The sequence below is a fragment of the Barbus barbus genome (genome assembly GCF_936440315.1).
Source record: "Barbus barbus genome assembly, chromosome: 42".
In the NCBI taxonomy this organism is placed as follows: domain Eukaryota; kingdom Metazoa; phylum Chordata; class Actinopteri; order Cypriniformes; family Cyprinidae; genus Barbus; species Barbus barbus.
This window is the reverse complement of record NC_136720.1, coordinates 18608608-18629803: the sequence shown is the minus strand read 5'-3', so window position 1 is coordinate 18629803 and position 21196 is coordinate 18608608. Positions and strand designations below refer to the sequence as shown.

The window sequence follows — 21196 nt, the reverse complement described above, 5'->3', positions numbered from 1 at the left end:
AGAGAGGAAAATTATAAAGACATCACTCGGATTCAGTTCTTCTCTCTTGCATACCATCTATATATGTTAGAATTAGTGTAATTATGGTTAGCAAATACTAAAATGAAAACTAAATTTTTTGTTATCTGAAATAAAAAATAAAAACCCATTTAATTGGAAAAATTGAGAATTAAACTAAAACAAATTTTAATAACTCCAAAATGAAATGAAATCAAACTGGCCACAAATTCCCTTTAGGAAGCTAAAGGGTCCGTGTACTTTTGCGTCCATTCATTTTTCGTTTTTTAACCCAGAAATGAAATATGGAAAATGTGGTTTCTTCTTTAATGGTTCAAACACTGATGAATAGAATAAGCAGGCACAAACAGATTTTCATTCTTCAAAATTACGATTTCATTAAAAATCATAAAAATTATATGAAGTTTGTTTGTGCCAGGATTATTTCAGTTAGTCTGACTTATTGTCAGCTGATTTGGTTCAAAATAACTAACTGAAAATAGCCTGGTTTATTTGATAAACTTGTTTTATGAAACAGGCCCCAGGAGTCTCTCATTATAACAAACAAAGTGTAACATGATGTAAATAAGAGATGCATTGTGCAGTGTAGATCACTGATTATAACGGATTTTTGTGAGATCTCGATAAACTGAAATGAATGACAGTTTTATAATTATTATAGGGAGCGCAGGGCGCTTTGAGCACTTTCTAGGCTAATCCATTCAGAATTTGGATAAGTTTTGTTTTTCATGATGCTGTTGGACCAGTGACAGCTGCACGCGGCAATGTTTCGGGAGTGACATCTGCATATAAATGCGGCATTAATTAACAGGGCAAAAATATGTCAACATGTATATTAAGGCTAGATTTCAGAAGCACCCTCAGTGATTCAGGAACCGGCCTGTCTGTATCAGATTACAACTTTATATATTTCTATTTTAACCCCATATATTAAACCGTGTGTAGTGCTGTAACACGATGTAAGGTACATGCCATGCATGGTCCTCTCCGATACTGTGACCCAGATTGCACACAAAATTATATCCCAGTATATAATTTCATGATGATAAAGTTCCCAGGATTCTGCCTATGTCTATTTTAAAGTCTCTGCATTGTTCCAAAGACTCTAGTTCTCAACTGAACATGCAGGAGAAGCATTACTACATTTGGCCAAAGAAAACCTGTTAAAAATCGACATTTTTCTATATTCATTTGTGCATTTTTCAAATGTTTATTAAAAGTACAATAATTCATAAACAAAAATCTGAAAAGAAGTCAATATTTTACCTTTTCGTGAAGAATTTTGTGTGTAAGAGTTTTTCCGCATAGCAGTTAAAAATACTATAACCATTCTTTTTTCATGTTTTTCGTCTGGGTTAAAAAACGAAAAATGAATGGACGCAAAAGTGCACGGACCCTAAAGGGAAACCACTTTTGTTATTTGAAATAAAAATAAACAATAAATTTTTTTTTTAATTAAACTAAAACATATTTGAGTTAAAAATAAATAAATAAATAAATAAAATAAAGATGGCCACAAATAATTTTTTGTTTGTTTATTTAAAGATTTATTTATGTATTTACTTTTTATTTTATAATCTGCCTCCATTAAACATACAAATGCACCAAATCTGCTCTCTCATATACGGTCTATATACGTGAGAGTATGAGTGTAATTAACTAAAATAGATTTGAGTCCAAAACATATTACAATTAAATTAAGATAGACAAACCAATTTCAGTAAAAAAAAAAAAAAGTTTTTTATTTTATTTTATAATTTGCCTCCATTAAGCATACAAATGTTACAAATCTTCTCTTTGATATATGGTCTCTATACACTTATAGAATTAGTGTAATAGTGTAAAACCTTTACATTTATTAAGTAATACATTTTTAATTACATTAAAAACATATTTTTCAATACAATATCATTGAACACTATATTGGCAGCAAAAGAATAAACTAAGATAAAAAACAAAAACACTAAAAAAACTACAATTAACAACCATAGAGTGAAAAATAAAACTAAATGAAAAAGACAAACTGAAAAGAAAAAAGAAAAACTTTGGCAAACTAGCAATGCCTTGGCAACAGCCCACAACACTGTAGTTTTGCACAGGCAAGTACCACTCAAAATGTCTTTATAAAACCTAAAAATCTAGTTGACACTATTATAATCGACAAACAACATGCTCCAAAATACCTGCTGATAAATGGCAAAGATGGCCCGCATATCCAGGTTAGTTAGACACCTCCTCCTCCTGGAAGGTACATTCTCTTTACCACAATACAACAGAGGCTCCTGTTTTTTCAAACCAAGCCTTTCGGGTGCAATTCAGCTTTGAAATTGCTCCAATTATAGATCCACAAATTCCCCTTTACTCCCATCTTTGCTTGCTACAGAGAAACAGGCAGCCTAAATGATAGATCCTCTACATGGCCTTCTCTAGTTTAATTTGCTCTTTGGCGGCTGGTGTAGTTTGGAGGGTGTCAGAAGAGGGGAGAGAGCGGAGGCTCTCTCACATCTTTATACTTTGCGGTAATTATTCTCCGGTCGTTCCCAAAAGGCCTCTCAGGCACACCTGCATTAATCATGAAGAATGACTCGGAGGAACTCCCTCGCTCTCCTCCCTTCAGCAGATGTTGGAGTAGGAGGTGTAATTATGAGGAACGGATCACGCCCCCGTCGAATATGATGCTGCAGAGATGCCCCGCGAGCCCATCCACTCTGCCAAGTGCGATATTGAGGCGTAATACTCAACTTTTTTATTTCTTGCTGTAAGGTTTTGCATAATATTGAAAGAGGGAATCTTTGAAGGTAAGCGAAGATGGTCTACTACCTCTTCTCTAATGCAAGTTTCTTGGAAGAGAAGAAAATGAAGAATTATCTTTACTAATTCATACGGAATCAAAATTAAACGCATTTATAGTGAAATACATGCAACTTTCAGTTTTTGGCTGAAGTCACCAGCCAATTGCGAATGTCATTTCATGTTAACTGAAACACATGGACAAGAAACCATCAGTGAAAGTGACCTTCAATTATTTGAATCTTAAGTAGGACACAATCTAATAATGATGAACCACAACCTGAAGCTTCAAAGAGACGCCAAAGGACAAAGTCAAAGCTGAAAGACTGAATGGGTCCCCTTCTTTTCTTTCCTGCCCTTTCAGTGTCAAAGAAGCACGGCCCCTTTGAAGTTTATTTCAGAAGTGTGCACTGATGGCATTTACAGAGCCAGGCAATCTCCTCAACCTCACTCAGACACTTTACAGACAACTCACCAAGGCCTTATGGACAAATACATACAGAAGTGAATATTTTTTAGCATTTAAATAATTAAAAGTAGTATGTTTTTATTGATTTTTCTTGTCCTACACACAAATTATTCACTGAAAATTGAGAAAGCTAATTTAAAATATTATTAAATATTATAAAGTATCATTGCACGATTGAAGAGTATAATAAATAATACTAAAAATAAGTAATCCTAAAATAGTACTGTGCTGTATGGAGAGTGATTTCTCTCTCTCTCTCGCAGAATAAAGAAAAAAAAGTCATACAGATTTGAAATGACATAAGGGTAAGGAAATAAAGACAGAATTTATATTTTGGTTGAACTATAAGCAGAGAAATTACACAGGGAGCAAAAGCAATAAATGTTGCTGATTTTAATCTAATAAATGTTGCTGATTTTAATTTTAGTCTAATTTGTTTTTGTTTATCGGTAAAAATGCTGTCTCTCACCATCAGCGATTCTGATTTTGACTCAAGGTCAAAGCCAACATGGTCTACTCATCAGCGAGGCAATCTGTAAGAGATCAAGGCTGGTGAATCACTGGTTATGCCTGACTAGTCAGCAAATGTGTCATTGAAATAGGTGCCTTCATTTAAAAGTCACACACATACACAAACAAAATTATGCAGTGTGTTTGCGTATACATATGCTCTCTGGAGGCTGTCATACTGAATCCTCCAGAGAATGATGATTGCCTCATCCACCTTATGCGGCTGTGTGGACCGGAATTATAAAGGCAAACTATCACTGCGGGCCATGATTAATCTAGCTGAGGACTTGACGCCATTAACAATGGAAACTCACAATATCCATCACCCAGAGGCCAGAAGCACAGAGTGTCTTATCTATGGGTACATTTACAACATGGCATCCATTACAAATAACCACCTCTGGGAAGCCATAACTACACCCTCTTAGTGCAGTTACTATATACTAATGACACTCATAAAACAGCTCTAGTCTTGTAATTTAATTTGACAAACTGTTTGTGTCATTCTTCTTGAATGTGCACAGGGACAATGTAACTGTGAGTGCAATATTGCTTTTGTACAACAATTCAATAAACAAAAGTTAATATTAAGTAAACGATAGTTTAAACACAATATCGGCAGTTACTTTGTGCAGTTTTGGTCCACCAACAGAAATATTTCAGAACAAAGTTAGAGGCCTATTGTGTATTGTTAAAGAATTGTTTTGTGTCTGAATAAAACTGCGCTTTTGACTGAATTAAGTAAATGGTTCAATTACTAATTTATAAAGATGGTCATTTGTTTCCATTCCTGAATTAATCAGCACTCTTGAACGAATCAGTTGAGTGAATAAATCACTGACTCACTAATAAATCCAGTCACCACCTGTCGCCACCTACTGGCAAATCAATGTAACTTGCAGAAAGAGTCACTAAAAAAATCCCCACCACTAATACACAGACTGATAGACTGTCTGGAAGGCACAAACACAGACAAACGGAGTGATACAAACAGTACAAAATCCCAGTTGCACTGTATATTAAATTTGAGGACCGAAATGAACTGTTGTATAATCCTTAATTAATCACATATATTACCATAGGCATGCAAAACACAGCAACTACAGAGTATAACACTGAACTTGGGATTTAAGTCAATTTATTTATCCTGAAGCAACCCTAAACCCTGATTCCAGCTGCCAGGGGTGTTGCTTTCTAAGCTTTTCTCATGTTTTATGCATATATGATGGTACCTCTCCTACAGGGAAACCTTTGCAGTGTAGAGAGTAGGATTAGTGAGTGGCAGGCTGGCTGCCCCCAAATCTTATTTTATGATGAAATATGTTGAGATGTCGGATATAAGACAACTCATCTCATAAAACTGATCTCTGGGGGTGACATGGGGAAGATCATGCAAGACATGTGCATTCAGCAGCGCTCTTGAGTGCTGGGAAATGAGACTGAAGAAGTAAGATGACCTGGGTCTGAGAATGCTTATTAGCTAAATTTATACAATAAACCTCCGAGGTGCTCAGGAGAGTGCTTCATACACTGTTCTTAGATGCTAAAATGATGTGATAGCTCTTTTACATAATGGTGGTGGAAGTGTGCAAAATTCATTAGGATTTGTTTAAACATAAAAAAACACAAAATATCTTCTTTTGTGTTTCACAGAAGAAATAAAGTCATATGGATTTGGAAAAGGAGTCAATAATTTTTTGGGTGAACTATGCCTTTAAAATAACAGTTAACAAAACATGAAAATTTGCTGGAAATGTACTCTCCAGTGAATGGGTGCCATCAGAATGAGAGTCCAAACAGCTGATAAAAACAACACAGTAATCCATAAGTAATCCAGACAACCATCAGTTAATGCCTTGTGAAGTGAAAAACTGTGCTTGTGAGAAACAAATCCATCATTAAAGCGTTTTTAAATTACAGTAAAAACGTAGTTTCTGGCCAAAGTATGAGTTTATAATCCATAAAAATGCAATAAAAAAGTTTATCCCCTCATATGTGTTTAGAATAGACTGTTTTCACTTGTAAACATTGCTTAATCTGTGAATATTTCTCTCCTGATTCAGAAAATACAACTTTTTAACATTTGTAATAGAGGACTCTTTTTTTGCCAGTTAAAATGTCTTGATATATTTATTACAAACATAGATTTTCGCTTCACAAAATGTTAACTGATGAACTGAAGTCATCTCAATTACTTGTGGTGATTATTGTGGTGTTTTTATCAGTTGTTTGGACTCTGACGGCACCCATTCACTGCAGAGGATCCACTGGTGAGCAAGTGACAATGCTAAATTTCTCTAAATCTGTTCCGATAAAGAAACAAACCCATCTATATCTCGGATGGTCTGAAGGTGAGTGCATTTTCACTTTTGGATGAGCTATTCTTTTAAGCCTAATATGTAAATGTCGAACCACATACACTGCAATTGCTTTCCTGAAAAGTATTGCTACCGTGTTCACAAAAATGTCCGCTTAGATTTTAGGCAAGTCCTAGCTGGATGCCGAAGGAAATTTCTGCATAAGAGATTGTCTCCACAAACGTGACAAATGGAGGTGTCTCAGTATTAACTACCAACGAGAAAGCAGCAGGAAATAGTGCCGGAGCCTTTATAATTACTCCCTCTCAGTATAATTACCGGGTTTTCCTTTGACCATGAAATAAAGGCACCTTGCAATGCAATCTGCTGCACAGCTCGTGGGATATTTTTCCATTGAGGCAGCATTAGACTTTTGCCTCCATTAAATTTTGAAGGCTCTCACCTCATTTTCTGGAATGGAGCACAGCTCAAGTGCACATTTATATTATCAATATTCAAACAAATAGTAAATGCATATTTCATACTGTACTGTACTGTACGTTCATGCATAAAACTCAAGCATGTGATTTCCCTGCTGACACATGCCTTGCCTGTCCAAGCTGCTGTGACTTAACTGTTCAAATATAATCTTGTGACTGCATAATAGACACTTTTGGACCAGTGTAAAAAAAATGATTAACACAATGTCTTGGCTGATTAGGATAAAAACAAGGAAAATTGAGTCAAAGCTGATTTGGACATGTTTTAGCACTAGAATTTTAAATTATGTGTGTATTTCAAAAGTGTTAAGCAACCCAAAATATTCATTTCACTATTACAAGCAATTACACTAAATTAGCTGCTGTTCTATGCGCTAATGCTAATGTATGCTATGTTAATTATGCTACAATCAAACACAATTATGTGCCATATTGGTGGAGTTTGCAGTTATCTTGTGCAACATGAGCGTTGTCAAACTTTAACTGTCAGGAGGCTTACAATAAACCTGACAGCAATCGTCTGCATGTCACATACAATGCTCTGTATAAGGTGCAGGCTATAATAAGGTGAACAAATTAGAATCAATTATTCCAGATATTGTTCAATTACAATGCGATTATTTAAAGGTGACTGCTGCACATTGGTTTTTTCACAGTTTGCTCTTTGGTGTTTAGGGCTGAATACTTCAGCTTGGAAAAATTATGAGACATATTTATTTCTGTCTTACAATCTGTTTTCTACACCAAACATCAAGTAGGCATCTTCTCTTTTTGCTGTTTGTTCATTTAGATTACAAACACAAATGCTTGAACAAGGATTAAGTAAAGTTCAAAGCATGTACCCTTTAGACAGAAAGCTTTCAGACAGATGATCAACTTGGCAAGAGCTGTGTACGTCTAAATGTACATGTAAGTTTGTGTATGTGAGTGTGTGTTTAGCAAATAGCCGTGTTTTTGGACCACAGTCTGCTGTCAAGGAGTCAGAGGGGAAATTGTGTATCTCAGCAGGTAGAAATAAGTGGTGAAGAAATGATGGACATGCCAGGTTAAAAGGACATGGTGCCCTAAAAAACAGAGAGAAAGTAATTGAGAAAAATGTCTGAGCATCCACATTTGCAAATTTCCACATTGATTTTTTCTAAACTTTGCTTAACTACAGTTATTAAGCAGTCCAAAGAGCAAGTGGTGTGTCTTTTGTAAAAACTGGAGCTGTAAATTTTTTCCCTTCATTTCTCACAAACGAGGTGAAGAGCATAAATCACATTGACATTAAGGAGAGCTATTTAAAAAATGACTTTGAACTTTCCACAATAAGTTGACAATAAGAACTTTAAGGGAAAGTATGACTTAAGAAACAAAAAAAATCAAAAGTGACAGTAAAGACATGTTACAAAGTAATACTTTCTATTCACAATCTTGAAGAAAATGTATCACGGATTCCACTAAAATATTAAGCAGCACAACCGTTTTAAAAATGTTTCTTGAGTATCAAATCAGCACATTAGATTTTTTTTTTTTATTTGATTCCATGTCCCTAATTGAATAATCACCCCCTCTTTTTACTTCAAATTTTCTCTGTTCTTCAATTTTTCACTTATAAATGACTTATAATTACTCTAAAGTTCAATTTACACCACACTGGCAGATGCCAAACAACGCTGAAAATCACCAGTTTACAGTACGTCACATCTTAGACATTCTATGACCGTAAAAACAAGAGAAACAGATGCTGTCTGTTGGTGCAGTGTGAATTGGCCTTAGCTCTCTAAGCATTTAACAGCTGCTCTTACACTGAAGTGGCACTTGGTGTGGTTCCGGGTGGCTCAGGCCCATCAGGAAACATCACAGAGGATGGGGAAAAGGGGCTTGATTGGACCATCTTCATTTACAGGCAAAATGAAGATGATTTCACTTCTCTCACACACTGGACATCCTTATCGTCAATACTGCTGGTGACATTTAAGTGTTAGCTAGAAAAAATCTTCAGCTATATATAATAGCTATAATTTAGAAACTTATAACTAGAAGAAGAAAAACCGTTAGCTTATAAACTTGACATACAATGTCATTACCATGATGACAAGCCAGTCACAACCAACTTTAAATTGGTGCATTTTAAGATCACATCTTAAACCAGTGGAATCTTTGTTTTAATTACACAGAATGAAAAATATTAAATGTCCCTAGTCTACTGATTTATGTGCAGGTCTATAATTAAAATTATAGCCATCCAGTTCTTTGTTTTAGAACTTTGTGTTAATATTGGATTTAGACTTAAAGCTACTTCAGTTATCCCACCATGAGCAGTGCCTTGACAAGATTGTGGTTTGATTAATATCTCTTAATTGCTAATTTCCTATGCATAATCTAAAGGCCTTTGCTAAATGAAACTAATAAATTTTGCATGCTTCATATTGTTTCAGCCCAAATATTGAAAGCAAAAGTTTATTCTGGACTTTTTAAGCTCCAGAAAAACATGTATTGGACATTTTTCAAAGATACCTCAAGGTTCGAATAAATAAATATATAAAATAAATAAAGCTGGGAATTATTTAGTAAACCAATGAGAAAGCTCAGTGCAGGCCAAACTCTTCAGGGGATTCTTGGAGTGAGTGGAGAGACAGATGTCTGAATTACCGCCATATTGTAAATGGAGCTTCTTCTCACAGTTTTCATGCACTAGAATATAAACAGAAAATAATTCTGAGTATTTTTGAGAGAAATAAATAGGGTAAAGTACGACGGATGATTTTTGCCAGGGGGCTTGATGGCGAAGGTGAACTCCAGAGACATTTACAATAAAAAGTATGTGCTTATTTACTTAGATTGTCACTGGTACACTAGTGATCACTGTGACAACAGCATTTCTTTCTCTATATATATATATATATATATATATATACTGTATCATAGTATATAGTAGCCTTCAGCACACTGGAGTTTGTAATGGGTGGGCCTCATTGTTAATTGCCCACAGTGTATCATGTTTCCTAGTTAATTTGCCTAACGGATGCTTTAAACATCAGTGGTGTATGTGGTTTCACACTGAGAGACGCTGGGATGCTCATAAAAAATGCTGGTCACTCACTAACAAGTACTGTTTTGCTTTACACCCCACTGACAGTTATAGCTCTGTGATAAGGACACAGTGAGATAATTAGACTAGACAGAAACGATATTTCACATAGCCAAAACTGAGATGATTCAACAGGAAAATGAATATGCATGGGAACTTTTCAGCAACCAAAAAAGCTATTGCATAATCCAAGCTTTTATATTTCGTTACACAGTGTGAAAATGAGCCATAATTAGTTATCGGTCAATTAGGTGTCTTTTGAAGGGTTTGCAATCAATATATAAATGCTTATTGAGCATTGTGTACACAAGGCTGGAAATGAGGAAAAAGAAAATTACATCTGATTATTATGCCTCATCTCTTGGCACAACAGCTAATATTCTGCATGGTTACATCACCAGTGCTGCATTATGACAGCAACCTTGCATCTGTGCTAATACTTCATACATGCAATAACACAAATACCCTGCAGCTTTCTAAATAATCCACCTAATATGCTGTGCCTGTCTAGGTCGATTTAGCATTCAATATAAATGAGTATTGAACACTATTAAAAAAAAGAGACTGTGTACAAAAAATACTGTAATATAATGCTTTTGAGTTCTAATCTGCATGAAGACATGAATGATGAATTTATTCATTTATTTTAAATATGACCCAAAATTGTTCTTGACAGAGTTTTTGAGCCTCACCCAATCAATACGAATAAAATATATAAAATATTATTTATATTTAAATATACAGTTTATACAAACAAATGTTGTTACATTTATTTACTGGAGTTATTACAACTATGCTTAATTCTGTTTAATTAAGTGTTTAGCTTGAAGATATATATATATTAATTTTAATTATGACCCAGAAATGTTTTATGGGTCGCTTATGGTTTGTGTTTTACCCAATCAAAATTAAATTAATAAACAAAGCAAGCAATAGCCTGGTTGCAGCGCTTGCTCTTTTGTTTCACATTGCTTAAGTCTGTTTCCCAGCAGAATGCAATGTTGATTAGAGTGACAGAAGGGTCACTGGCTCTCTATAATTTACTCAAGTCCCTCTGCACACATCAAATTTCCCCTCCTCAGTGGGGTCACATGTATTCATTTGGCAGGCACACTCTCTTTTGCATCTTGACTTATTGGGTGTTGTTTGTGTTTGCTATGATTAGGAAATAACCGTGGCTGCAGTCATGCAGTACGGACAGGCTCTGAAACTCACTGACACACAGTTTAACCACCATCACCAAGACAAATACACAAAGAGCTGTTATTCAGGCTGACAACCGTCCAGTGGACACTACAGGGAGACACACCCCGCTCAGTTAGGGTAGGGCCTTCTAGCTGCTGACCGCTGGCTTCATACACCCACACAAGAGGCTAAAAACAGCTAATTCAGTAGATCATCCAGATGTTAAATAGCTCAGGGACCTGACAAAGAATGGACCCCAAACCAGGGTCATTTCTAAATTTCACAGGGCTCAGGAGAAATATTTTGACTAAATTTAAACATTGACTCAACGTTCACTTTTAGCAGATAAAATGTATTAAAAATGTACACTCTTTCTCTTCTCAGAAAAACAGACCAAAAACACTGATGACTCATCCTGCACTACACAGATTTTCGTCCAATCAAATACTCTCTAGAATGAGAATGTCCCTCCCCCTAATACAACCTGCTCATTTTGAGTAGCCAATATGTAGAAATAGTTGCTAATAAACCTTTGTATAAAGTACAATTTTTTTTTTCATTTATAGTACCCTTTAAAGGTTTGGGGTCAGTGTGTGTTTTTTTTATTTTTTTATTAATAATTAGTTCAAAAGTGAAAAAGACATGTCCTATTTCAAATGAATGCAGTATTTTAATTCACTATAGAATCACAGGGTAATCACAGTATCACAGTTTCTACAAAAAATATTACCAGTAGAACAACTCTTTTAATAATAAGAACCATTATTAATAATTGAGCACCAAATCAGCATATTATAATGATTTCTGAAGGATTATGTGACACTGAAAACTGGAGTAAAGGCTGCTGAAAATGTAGCTTTGCCATCATCACAGGAACAAATTACATTTTAAAATATGTTAAAATAGAAAATAGTTATTTTAAATTGTAATAATATTTCACAATATTCCTGTTTTCACTGCATTTTTGATAAAATAAATGCAGCCTTGTGAGTATAAAAGGTTTATTTTAAAAAACATTTAAAATCTTTTGAATGGTAGTGTATAAAAACATGAAATTTCGCAATTAAACGAATAAAATCAAATACTGTATGTCCACCTACAACCAACTAGCAAGTAGCAAATCATGGCTAAAACATAACTAAAACTTCCTCGTCCCAAACTTCCTGTTTCAATAAAAACCACACCAACACACATTTCTTGGCATGAGAACTTACTGAGCTCTGCGATGCTCCCCACGCGGGTCGCCAGGAGAGACTGTTCAATGGTGCGGAGTTCCGCTTGGCTATAGGCATGGCCCTCTCCAGTTTTCCCTGCTCGCTGCTGGTCACGGTGCAGGTTCAGACTGTCCGGCAGGCTCAATACACCTGTGGGCCAAAGATTAGACAATCAAATATAAATAAACACGTGAATGAGCCAAAACCAGACAAAAAAACATCTGCAATGGGACCAAAAGACTTTGAGAGCTAAGTGTTATGACATTATCATTGTTTGAGAGGCAAATCATTGCTTGAGAGGCAAATCAAACAACCCCCGAAGCAATTAAAACCGCTGTTTTTGTGTTGGTCCTTTTTCAAATTGCAACAAGCCACGCGCCCACAGGTGAGTTCAGCAGCATGTATTGGCTAGAGCCCTGGTCGTCTAATGTTCATTCAATAACCCTAATCAAATTACTTCACAGTGCTGCAGCCAATGCTTTTGTTTGAACGGGAGAATAGGCAACGACAGATGGGATATTGAGCTCAGCCACAGGTGAATAAAGACAGACAAGCAGCTATCTGTCTGAGCTAAAGGTTTCACACGTTGGGACTATATACTGGCTCTGAACTGGTATTAATTAACGGGTGATATCTGTAACTATTTGTCATTCAGACATCCCTAGCCATTTGCTTTGCAGCGTGTCAGTCTACAGTACATTTGAGCAATATTATTTTGGTGATATTGTTTTTATACAACAGATCAATAAATTAGTTAATATTGAGTAACTTATATTTCAGACACAGTATTGTAAGTTATGGCGTCTATATTTGCTCTGCCACAGCAGAACCGCCTAAATACACAAAGTAGTGGTGTTCTTGAATGAATATTTGAACAATTCACTCATAAGAAAGAAATGTTTCATTTCTGAATGTATCAGTGTTTATGAATTAATTAGTTGATTCAATTATTCACTCATAACGGTAGTAATCTAATTAGTTCCTGGATGAATAAGTGTATTTAATGAACTGGTTGAGAAAACTCATAAAAGCAGCTCTATGATTTAATCCTGAATGCATCAGTGCTTCTGAATGAATCACTCAGTCCCAGTCCCATAAATGGTTTCTGAATGAATCTGTTTGAGTGAATCAGCTGAGTAAATGATTCCGATGACTTGTTCATAAAGACAGACAATTGTCGCCACCTACTGATGCAAAAAGTGAACATTCTTAATACTGTTATTCTGTACTGTATCTCACTGCTCTTGGAACGTCAGTCAGCCAATCAAATTTGAGGACTAACTAATGTATAAAAATAGATACACAAAAACAGTGTTAGAACTAACTAATCTGATTTCAAAAGAGTTGGCTTCTTTTACTGAAACACACAAAGTAACCTAATGCACATGTATTACTTTGACTAAGCCTTAATGATATTTATATCAAGAAGAATATTTAAACAAGATGCTTTTAACAGTAACATTCTCCAACACTGCACACAAACACACATCAGGAAGCTATTTTAAGCAGGCTATACTCTTGAATTTCATCTAAGGGGATTTGTGTTGTTAGTTTCCCAGAGGTGGGTAAATATCCTGTATCCTGTTGTATATCGAATGACGCCGTTAGCGCAAGACAACACAGGGAAAGAAACACAGAAACTCATGAAGTTTTCATAACACCATGATTAAAATGACCTGGCACGGCGAGTTCTGGCCGCTGCAAATCTCTTTGTGGTTAGTGAGTTAATGCATAATGGAGGATGTGCAATATTCGCCAGATGGGAGACAAGCTGAATGCTTTGTCAAGAGGCACAATGTTGTTCATGGGTGACATGATGCTTTTAAGGAATTTTGAAGAGAGTTCAAGCGAGGGAATGCTTTGTTTTGGGTGATTGTCTGGTCTGATGAAGTTTTAACACGAGTGCCGCAACACAGAGTGAGGGGCAAATGTTTGCATGTGTGCGGCCACTAATGAAACTTCGGGGCATTGTACAAGCCAGCACAGTTACAAAAGTTGCAGTATTTTGCTGAAGGTTTTAGTACAGTTGAGTGAGAGGTGAGAGAAAATGATGTAGTCCAAAAACAGGATCCGCAGGAAGTTACAAGAGATTGCTTGACCTGTTTTTAACTAACAAAAACCTGACAGGCATAACTTTCCTATTAAAATATGGTAACAATATTACATGCATTATGGTACTTATGTATACTATAAAACTTACTTTTACTTACTTTACTTGTAGTCATTTAGCAGACGCTTTTATCCAAAGCGACTTACAAATAAGAAAAAGTAACTAAAACTAAAAGTTAACACTCTGTAAATACTCTATACACACCCATTTAAGAAAATACAGAAATTAAATAAAATTGACAAATGCATACAACAACATTTCAATAGTAAACATAAAAAGGGAAAAAATAAATAAATAAAATAAAAATAAAAAGCTGAATAATAAAACTGAATGACAGGAGCACTAAAATATAATATACCAACCTAACTGAGCTTTTAAAATAGTTTTTACTGTAAAATGTTCTGATAATAAACAAATTAAAATGGCAAAATAAAACAACATGTATTTTAAAATATAATCTAAACAATTTTGATTTTATTTTACTTATTTATTTATTAAAAAAAACAACAACAACAACATTTAACTATATTTTTTAACATACACTTTATATAAATAACATAAAATACAGTATAAAAAAAGATATATTTTTATGTAAAAATGTATAATATAAAATATAATATAAATTAATATTATTTAATTTTTTATTTATATGGTAAGGTGAATTAGAGTTGTCAGATATTAACTGTAAAAACATAATAAACATTCCAATCAAAGGGGTGGGAATAAAGGAGTTTTTAGGGGAGAATTTATTTTCTCTGGATATTTTCATGTTATCTTCTATGTCTTTTTGTGTCTGAGTGTTCAAATCAGAGCATGTCCAACAATCTGTTTTTCTCAGACACAAACACAAAGAAACACACCCAGTTGGAAAAACATGCAGTGCATGCGAGCTGTCATCACCCTGGGATAAATCCCAGAATGCCACAGGAAGAGAAATGGCCAGTTTTTGATTTCTAGAAATCTTCTCATGACTCTTTCACTTGGGCCAAAAATATGCACTCCAGTGGGAAAGAAAAAAAAAACTGGCCTCAATATTTTATGACCCCTCCGCCCAATCAACATTCTCTGCTCTTGAAACTCTTCACTCTCTCTTGCTCTATACTCTCAGCACATCAACTTTTTAATGTCATTACAGATGCTAAAAGATTCCCCTGCATGTTCGTGTAATCAGATCAAATCACGAAATGTGAGGTGGAACATTCTCGTCCCAAATTTGCAGCCCCACCGTATCAACCATGTTATCTCTCTCCAGCACTTGTATTCCCTACTGAGAGGGACGTAACGGTTATTTCTATTTGCAGCAATGTGTTTTTCTTTGCTTGATATGGGGTTAGCTTAAAAGGTGAAGGGGGTGGGAGGAGAAAAATGAGACCACACACAGTCCCTTGAAGATGGTGACCTTGGCCAACTGGTGACAAAACACTTCCCTCAAAATGTTCTTTAGCATGATATTTTAAAAACTATGAGGTGCCACGTAGGATTTAAATCAAACTTCGCTTATCAATACTTCCATAAAACACGTGCATATACATATAGAAATTACTCTCATATACATGTATACTATTGGATGTTCAAAATATATATATGAAATACACATGCACACTAATATTAAGTCCATACCAATACATATTATGTTAGTAATGAATGCATATACACTTGTGAATAACTTGCGTATACATATAAACTTGATGCACACATACACCTATAGACACTCGCTAATACATATAAACACAATCCATGCATATGCACCCACAACAACACACTCACTGCATGCATATACACCTATAATCACTCGCACATGCATACAAAATAAAATTCACAAACATATACAATTCTGATAAGAAAGATGCATGCTTTAGTTGTGTATATATGTATATGCAAGTGATTTCATATGTGGATATGCATGAACTTTTCAGTGCAAACGGAAGGCATTTCAGTGTAAATGGAAGCAGTGGCGCTTCCGGCGGGACATTTGAAAATGCTTTACGTGACTTAATGCATTAAAACAGACAGTTTTTTAACAGACCAAACTCAATAAACACATGATTAATAAAGCATACAATGTATAGAGCTATTGTGCTTAATGGTTAAGGGACCGTCTGACAATTCCACCGACTGGGTTAAAACGTCCGGCAACAACTAGCAAACTTTCTCTTACTTGTACAGTAAAACAGGGAGAGAACACCAAGTCATAAGAATGCCATCAACTCAAGAACAGTTTGCAATAACTTAGTGTCAGTACAAACACTGCTAGACCCTTCAATCATAGCTGGGGAAGTGAAGGGAACACAGAAAGTCTTCTATCACAGGAACGGTGTGAAAACTCTCTGTACAAGATTAGAGGACACACTTGTTTTTTAAAGACCATCATGGAAATTGATACTTAAAGGACACCAGAAGAGATTGAGCTGGAAAAATATCTTCAGAATACATGCTGATGGACATTTCAATGCCATATAATTCTAAGCCTGAATCCCCACGTCCTTGTTTCAAACAACGTACCTACAGTCCTCATGTCCATACCACTTGATTAGCCAAGACAGAGCATATCCTTTTTTTGAACTTCTGGCAAAACAAACATTTGCAAAGAATATGCCTGAGCTCAAGCCAAATCTTTAGTTTTTCAAAAAACGTTCTCTGACTATAAGCTGGTCACTGACCTGAATACCACATTGCTCGTAATCCTGTGCTTCTGTAATCCAATTTATTCACAAAAATAAGACAACATCCTGTTAAAAATGGGTTAGTAAAATATTTTCCCCCTTTTTCTAATATTAAATATTTAACCATGCTAAAGTACCTGCGAAAAAGTCCACCTTACGTAATGTGGATTAATAATATAATAAAAATGTCATGAAAAAAGGACACCGGGGTAAATTGTCGCAAGTGTTCCTTTGAGACTGCATTGTTTTTCCTATGCAAGAACAGTTGAAATATTTTTAAAAATATTTTAAGGAACAAAAAGTAACAACTAGCCGTAGTAGCAGCCATTCAGACAATTAGATGACAACACGAGTCATTCATTAAAAATGCTTTGCGCAGGCACATCTGCATTTATAACAATAGCTACAACTGACTGATAAAACTACATCTTCAATCATTAAATGAGCGAATACTTTTAATGGACATTAAAATCTCATTAAAAGACTAAGACGTATGCCTTTGGGGACCAGTCATTATGTGCAATATTACTGCCATGATGATGGGCCCATAATTCTCTACTGGTTTTAGTGGCATTTAAGCGATATCCAAAAATGACTTGGACGCCTCAACATTGATCATAAACCCAGAACTTCGACAGACTATCACATCATCCCCCTCTGCCGCTACATCTGTCACTTCTTAAAGAGCCAATTTATTTCTTTATAAGGAAATAGAGAAGAACACAATGTCAGCCAACCAGATGGAAGCAAAATGAACACTATAAGTACAGGTAAATTATATTAGCTAAATGCCAAAATGGATTATTCATATGTTAATGCCGGTTTCAAGCTGCAGTACACTGAAAATAGTACAAATAAATGCATTAAGACATTAACATTAAGTCTTTGAGTGGCACCATAAACAGTGTCTGAGACCATAGTAAAAATGCTTCTATTTTGGATGTCATTTTTCTTCTCACTTGCATTACAAATTATATTATTATCCGAGTAAAAATGGCAATGAATGTCCTAGAATTTAGTGTGCCTTGGTTTTGCTTTAATAACAGCAGCACTCAAGCTGCATACACTCCACAAGTTTGTGTAAAACCAGATGATCATGTTCTCCAGCATGATTTGAGATGATCTAAAGAGCATCTTGAGGTTCAGTGGAAGATCATCTTACCATCTGTACAACAAAGTTCACACATTTGATGTGTGAAAGTTCTCTTATTTGATTAGTGACCTAGAAACAGTGCAAAATCTCTTTTTCATTTTACTTCACAATGCTTTTTTTTTGGAAATTTTTTTTTTTTTAAATTCAAATAATTTCCCAGTTTAAGATAAAATTACATTTTCAGTGCAATCTCATACCTAACAAATGGGGTGGAGGGTATACATTAGATCTGCATACGTGCACACCAGCCAATTGAGTTTTCCCACAGTTTTCGCACAACAACAGATTGTTCCATTTCTTTCTTGCCTGTAAGTGGCGGTTCTGCCAGGATGGAGAAATGTTGTATATTCTAGCTTGCCTGAAATCCCCTGTCAGCTCTGCACTGAATGATTAGATCTACAATCAATATGTCCCATTCTTTTCCGGTGACAGATACACACTTCTTCTCCCGAGTGCACACTCAGACACTTTGTTTTGATTTCCTGCAGCTGTTGAAGTGATAAGGTATTAGCGGAAAAAAAAATTGTTCACGCTTTGTTACCGGAGTCATGGAATATCAGGAATACAGATTAATTCCACGACCGACAATCAAACTTTGCAGAACATATAAAATTGAAATTTGACAGAATTGCTCTAAAATTCAAAGGGGTTCAAAGTAGCTTTGTTCCAGTAACTTAAAGTATCCTACTGAGGGAACGGTTCAATCGTGACTCAGCAAGGGAGCCCTGTCACAAAAAAGTCAACAAAACTCTTTAGCTCAATTTCTATTTTTTTTTCTCCCTTGCTGCACTGCTGTTTATTTGCTGAAGGAAAGTCCCATCGATTTCTCTACGGTGCACGGCTAGTCTCTTATCAGAGTGAGACTCGTACGGAATATTAACAGCCAAGTCTCCATAGCAACAGGGCAGAGCTGCCCAGCAGCTGCGCGATTGGCTGAAAGAGAGCATGGGTTGTGTGGGGATGTGCTGGGTTTGGAGGTGGGTGCATACAGAATGCGCAGTGTCAAAAAACTCAAAATGTTAGGTGTCCTGTGACTGTACCTCCCAAAATATTACCCGAGGGTAGTGTGTTTGCCTCCAAAATCCTACATTCAGGATAAGAAAAACACTGAAGAAATAAGATAAGTGGGTCTCGAATGCAAGAGCACTTGAGTTTATACCATCTTTAAAATATTCAGAGCATGCCTATTTATTGCCATTCAACATGACAGTTTGACATTTCCATCTGAGTCATGCATTAAAAGCATTATATGGAAAGAACATCTGAAAAGTTAGACGGAAAGTTTACTGAAAGTTCCAGAACTTTATGCAATATAAATGTGGGCATGTTTCAAGCGCATGCATGTACAATATATAGACTGTAGCATGAGTCCCAGTAAAACTTTTCGGTGCGCCTCAGTAAAAATGATAAACTCTGATGAGGGAGACCTGATGAGAAACATGCTTTCTAAATTCTCAATTGTTTGAACCATTTAAAACATGGTTAGTAAACACCAATCAAAACTGATCAATTTATGAGGGCAAATGTTGCTAAATTACTGTAAATGAATGCAGATGCAGTTCTGCTAAACTATCCATCTAGATCAAATCAACTGATAGCTCTATAATAAGGTCAAAATATGTTTAGATTACTTTATGAACTGCTAAAATCATCTGTAGTTCATTGTTAAATTAATTCTGCACAATAGTAGTCATATAAATGTAAAAATGCTTTCAAAGACAGCAGAATTAAATACTATGGTGGTGCCCCCCCCCAAAAAAAAGAAATAAGAAAAATCTTCCATTTGGTTACTGGCCACTAAACATTTCTCTGTCTCTAGTCAGTTCTTGCAAAAAGTGGGTCATGCAGTGCTGTTCTTTTCATCTCACATTAGAGGAAAACCTTCGAACCTTGCCATCATGAAATATGTTGCAAACAATATACTGCATTGATCATATAATAAAGGCAGCAGCCGCAAATCAATGCACTATCCATTGCTTAGCCATCAAAAAATAACAATATGCTGAATAAATAGCATTATAGACAATCAGAGTTCAAATGTGGAGACAGGGTTATGCCTCGAGTGCTAAATCATTAAAATACTCCTCAAGCTGTCCGAATTCTCCTTCACCATGACAACCGAAGTGAATGCCCCCTTCTTCATAACACACACTGGTTCACAGCTGCGGCGGGTACGGGCAACATTTTGCCGTTCTGACATTTTACATCAGCTTGAAGCAATATGATCAACAAGGGACACAGGGAGATTTTAATTAGTAAACTTTTTTTAAATGCAAACCTGAAAATTCACTTCTTATATCTCTGGTGCCAAAGATGTGAGGGTCAATGTATTTTGAGGTAATAAACAATCAAGGCTTAAAACATTCTTAAAGCAATAAAGATGTTAAATGTATGCAGCATGGCCTACAGTCATATATTATTTTTTCAATATGAAATATATTTAATTTAAACTTTACCTGTCAAAATATATTACAAAGTACTTCAAGGGGCAAAACGTTATTTTGCCTTGAAATTAATTTATTATATGAAATATTTAAATTGAAAAGTCTGTAAAAAAAAGAAGCAATTATACACTCTGTTATTATGAAGGAATTTTCTGTATTGTTTCTTCACAGGTGTTTTACTTGAATTCTGTATGTCTTGCCAGAAAATTAAGAGTAGCTTTTCTGTTTTTTACTTATTTAGGTAACGTTTACTTATTTAGGTAACCTTAAACTTATCAAAAATACATTTATGTAAATATATTTTAAAATACATACATATTATCAGCACCTTTTCTATATTTGTAATATACTTAGTAAAATTGGAGAAGAAATGTTCCCTTTGAGTTCCATGAGTGAGACCTCAAACACATTTTCAGAATGTTGAACAGAATATTTTTCATAATTTTTTGGCAATAAAAGAATGTGTACAAAATATAATTTGCCTTGAGACTGTGTGCAAAGCATGCTGGGATTGTCAGAGGATTGAGTGACATTGACCCGGACACAGCCTCTATGTGAATGACGATTGACAGATGAGATTACTTTTAGGAAAAGGAAACTGAATTTCCAAACCGCAGAGATTCTGGCCAAGAGTTCTATCACTGGATGACATTTCATTCTGCTGGGGAAGTGTTTCAATTCCATTTCCACATTAACCCATTAATGTCTCACTTGTTGGCATGGGTTTTGATAGGACAGAGTTAATTTCCCACAAGCAGGAATATTTA

The 21196-nt window shown here is 35.3% G+C and overlaps 1 protein-coding gene across 2 annotated transcripts in view; it reads right to left on the bottom strand.

Annotated features, from left to right (window-relative positions):
• Positions 1 to 21196, bottom strand: part of LOC306861542 (ankyrin repeat and BTB/POZ domain-containing protein 3-A-like) — a 135357-nt gene that overhangs the window by 28940 nt on the left and 85221 nt on the right. Inside the window, exon 2 of one of the 2 annotated variants that reach the window (XM_079403865.1) lies at positions 12060 to 12209. In XM_079403865.1, the coding sequence (XP_079259991.1) occupies positions 12060 to 12209 (150 nt within the window). Of the gene's footprint in view, positions 1 to 12055; positions 12210 to 21196 lie in introns of both variants that reach the window. The other variant, XM_079403866.1, reaches the window with a different exon arrangement.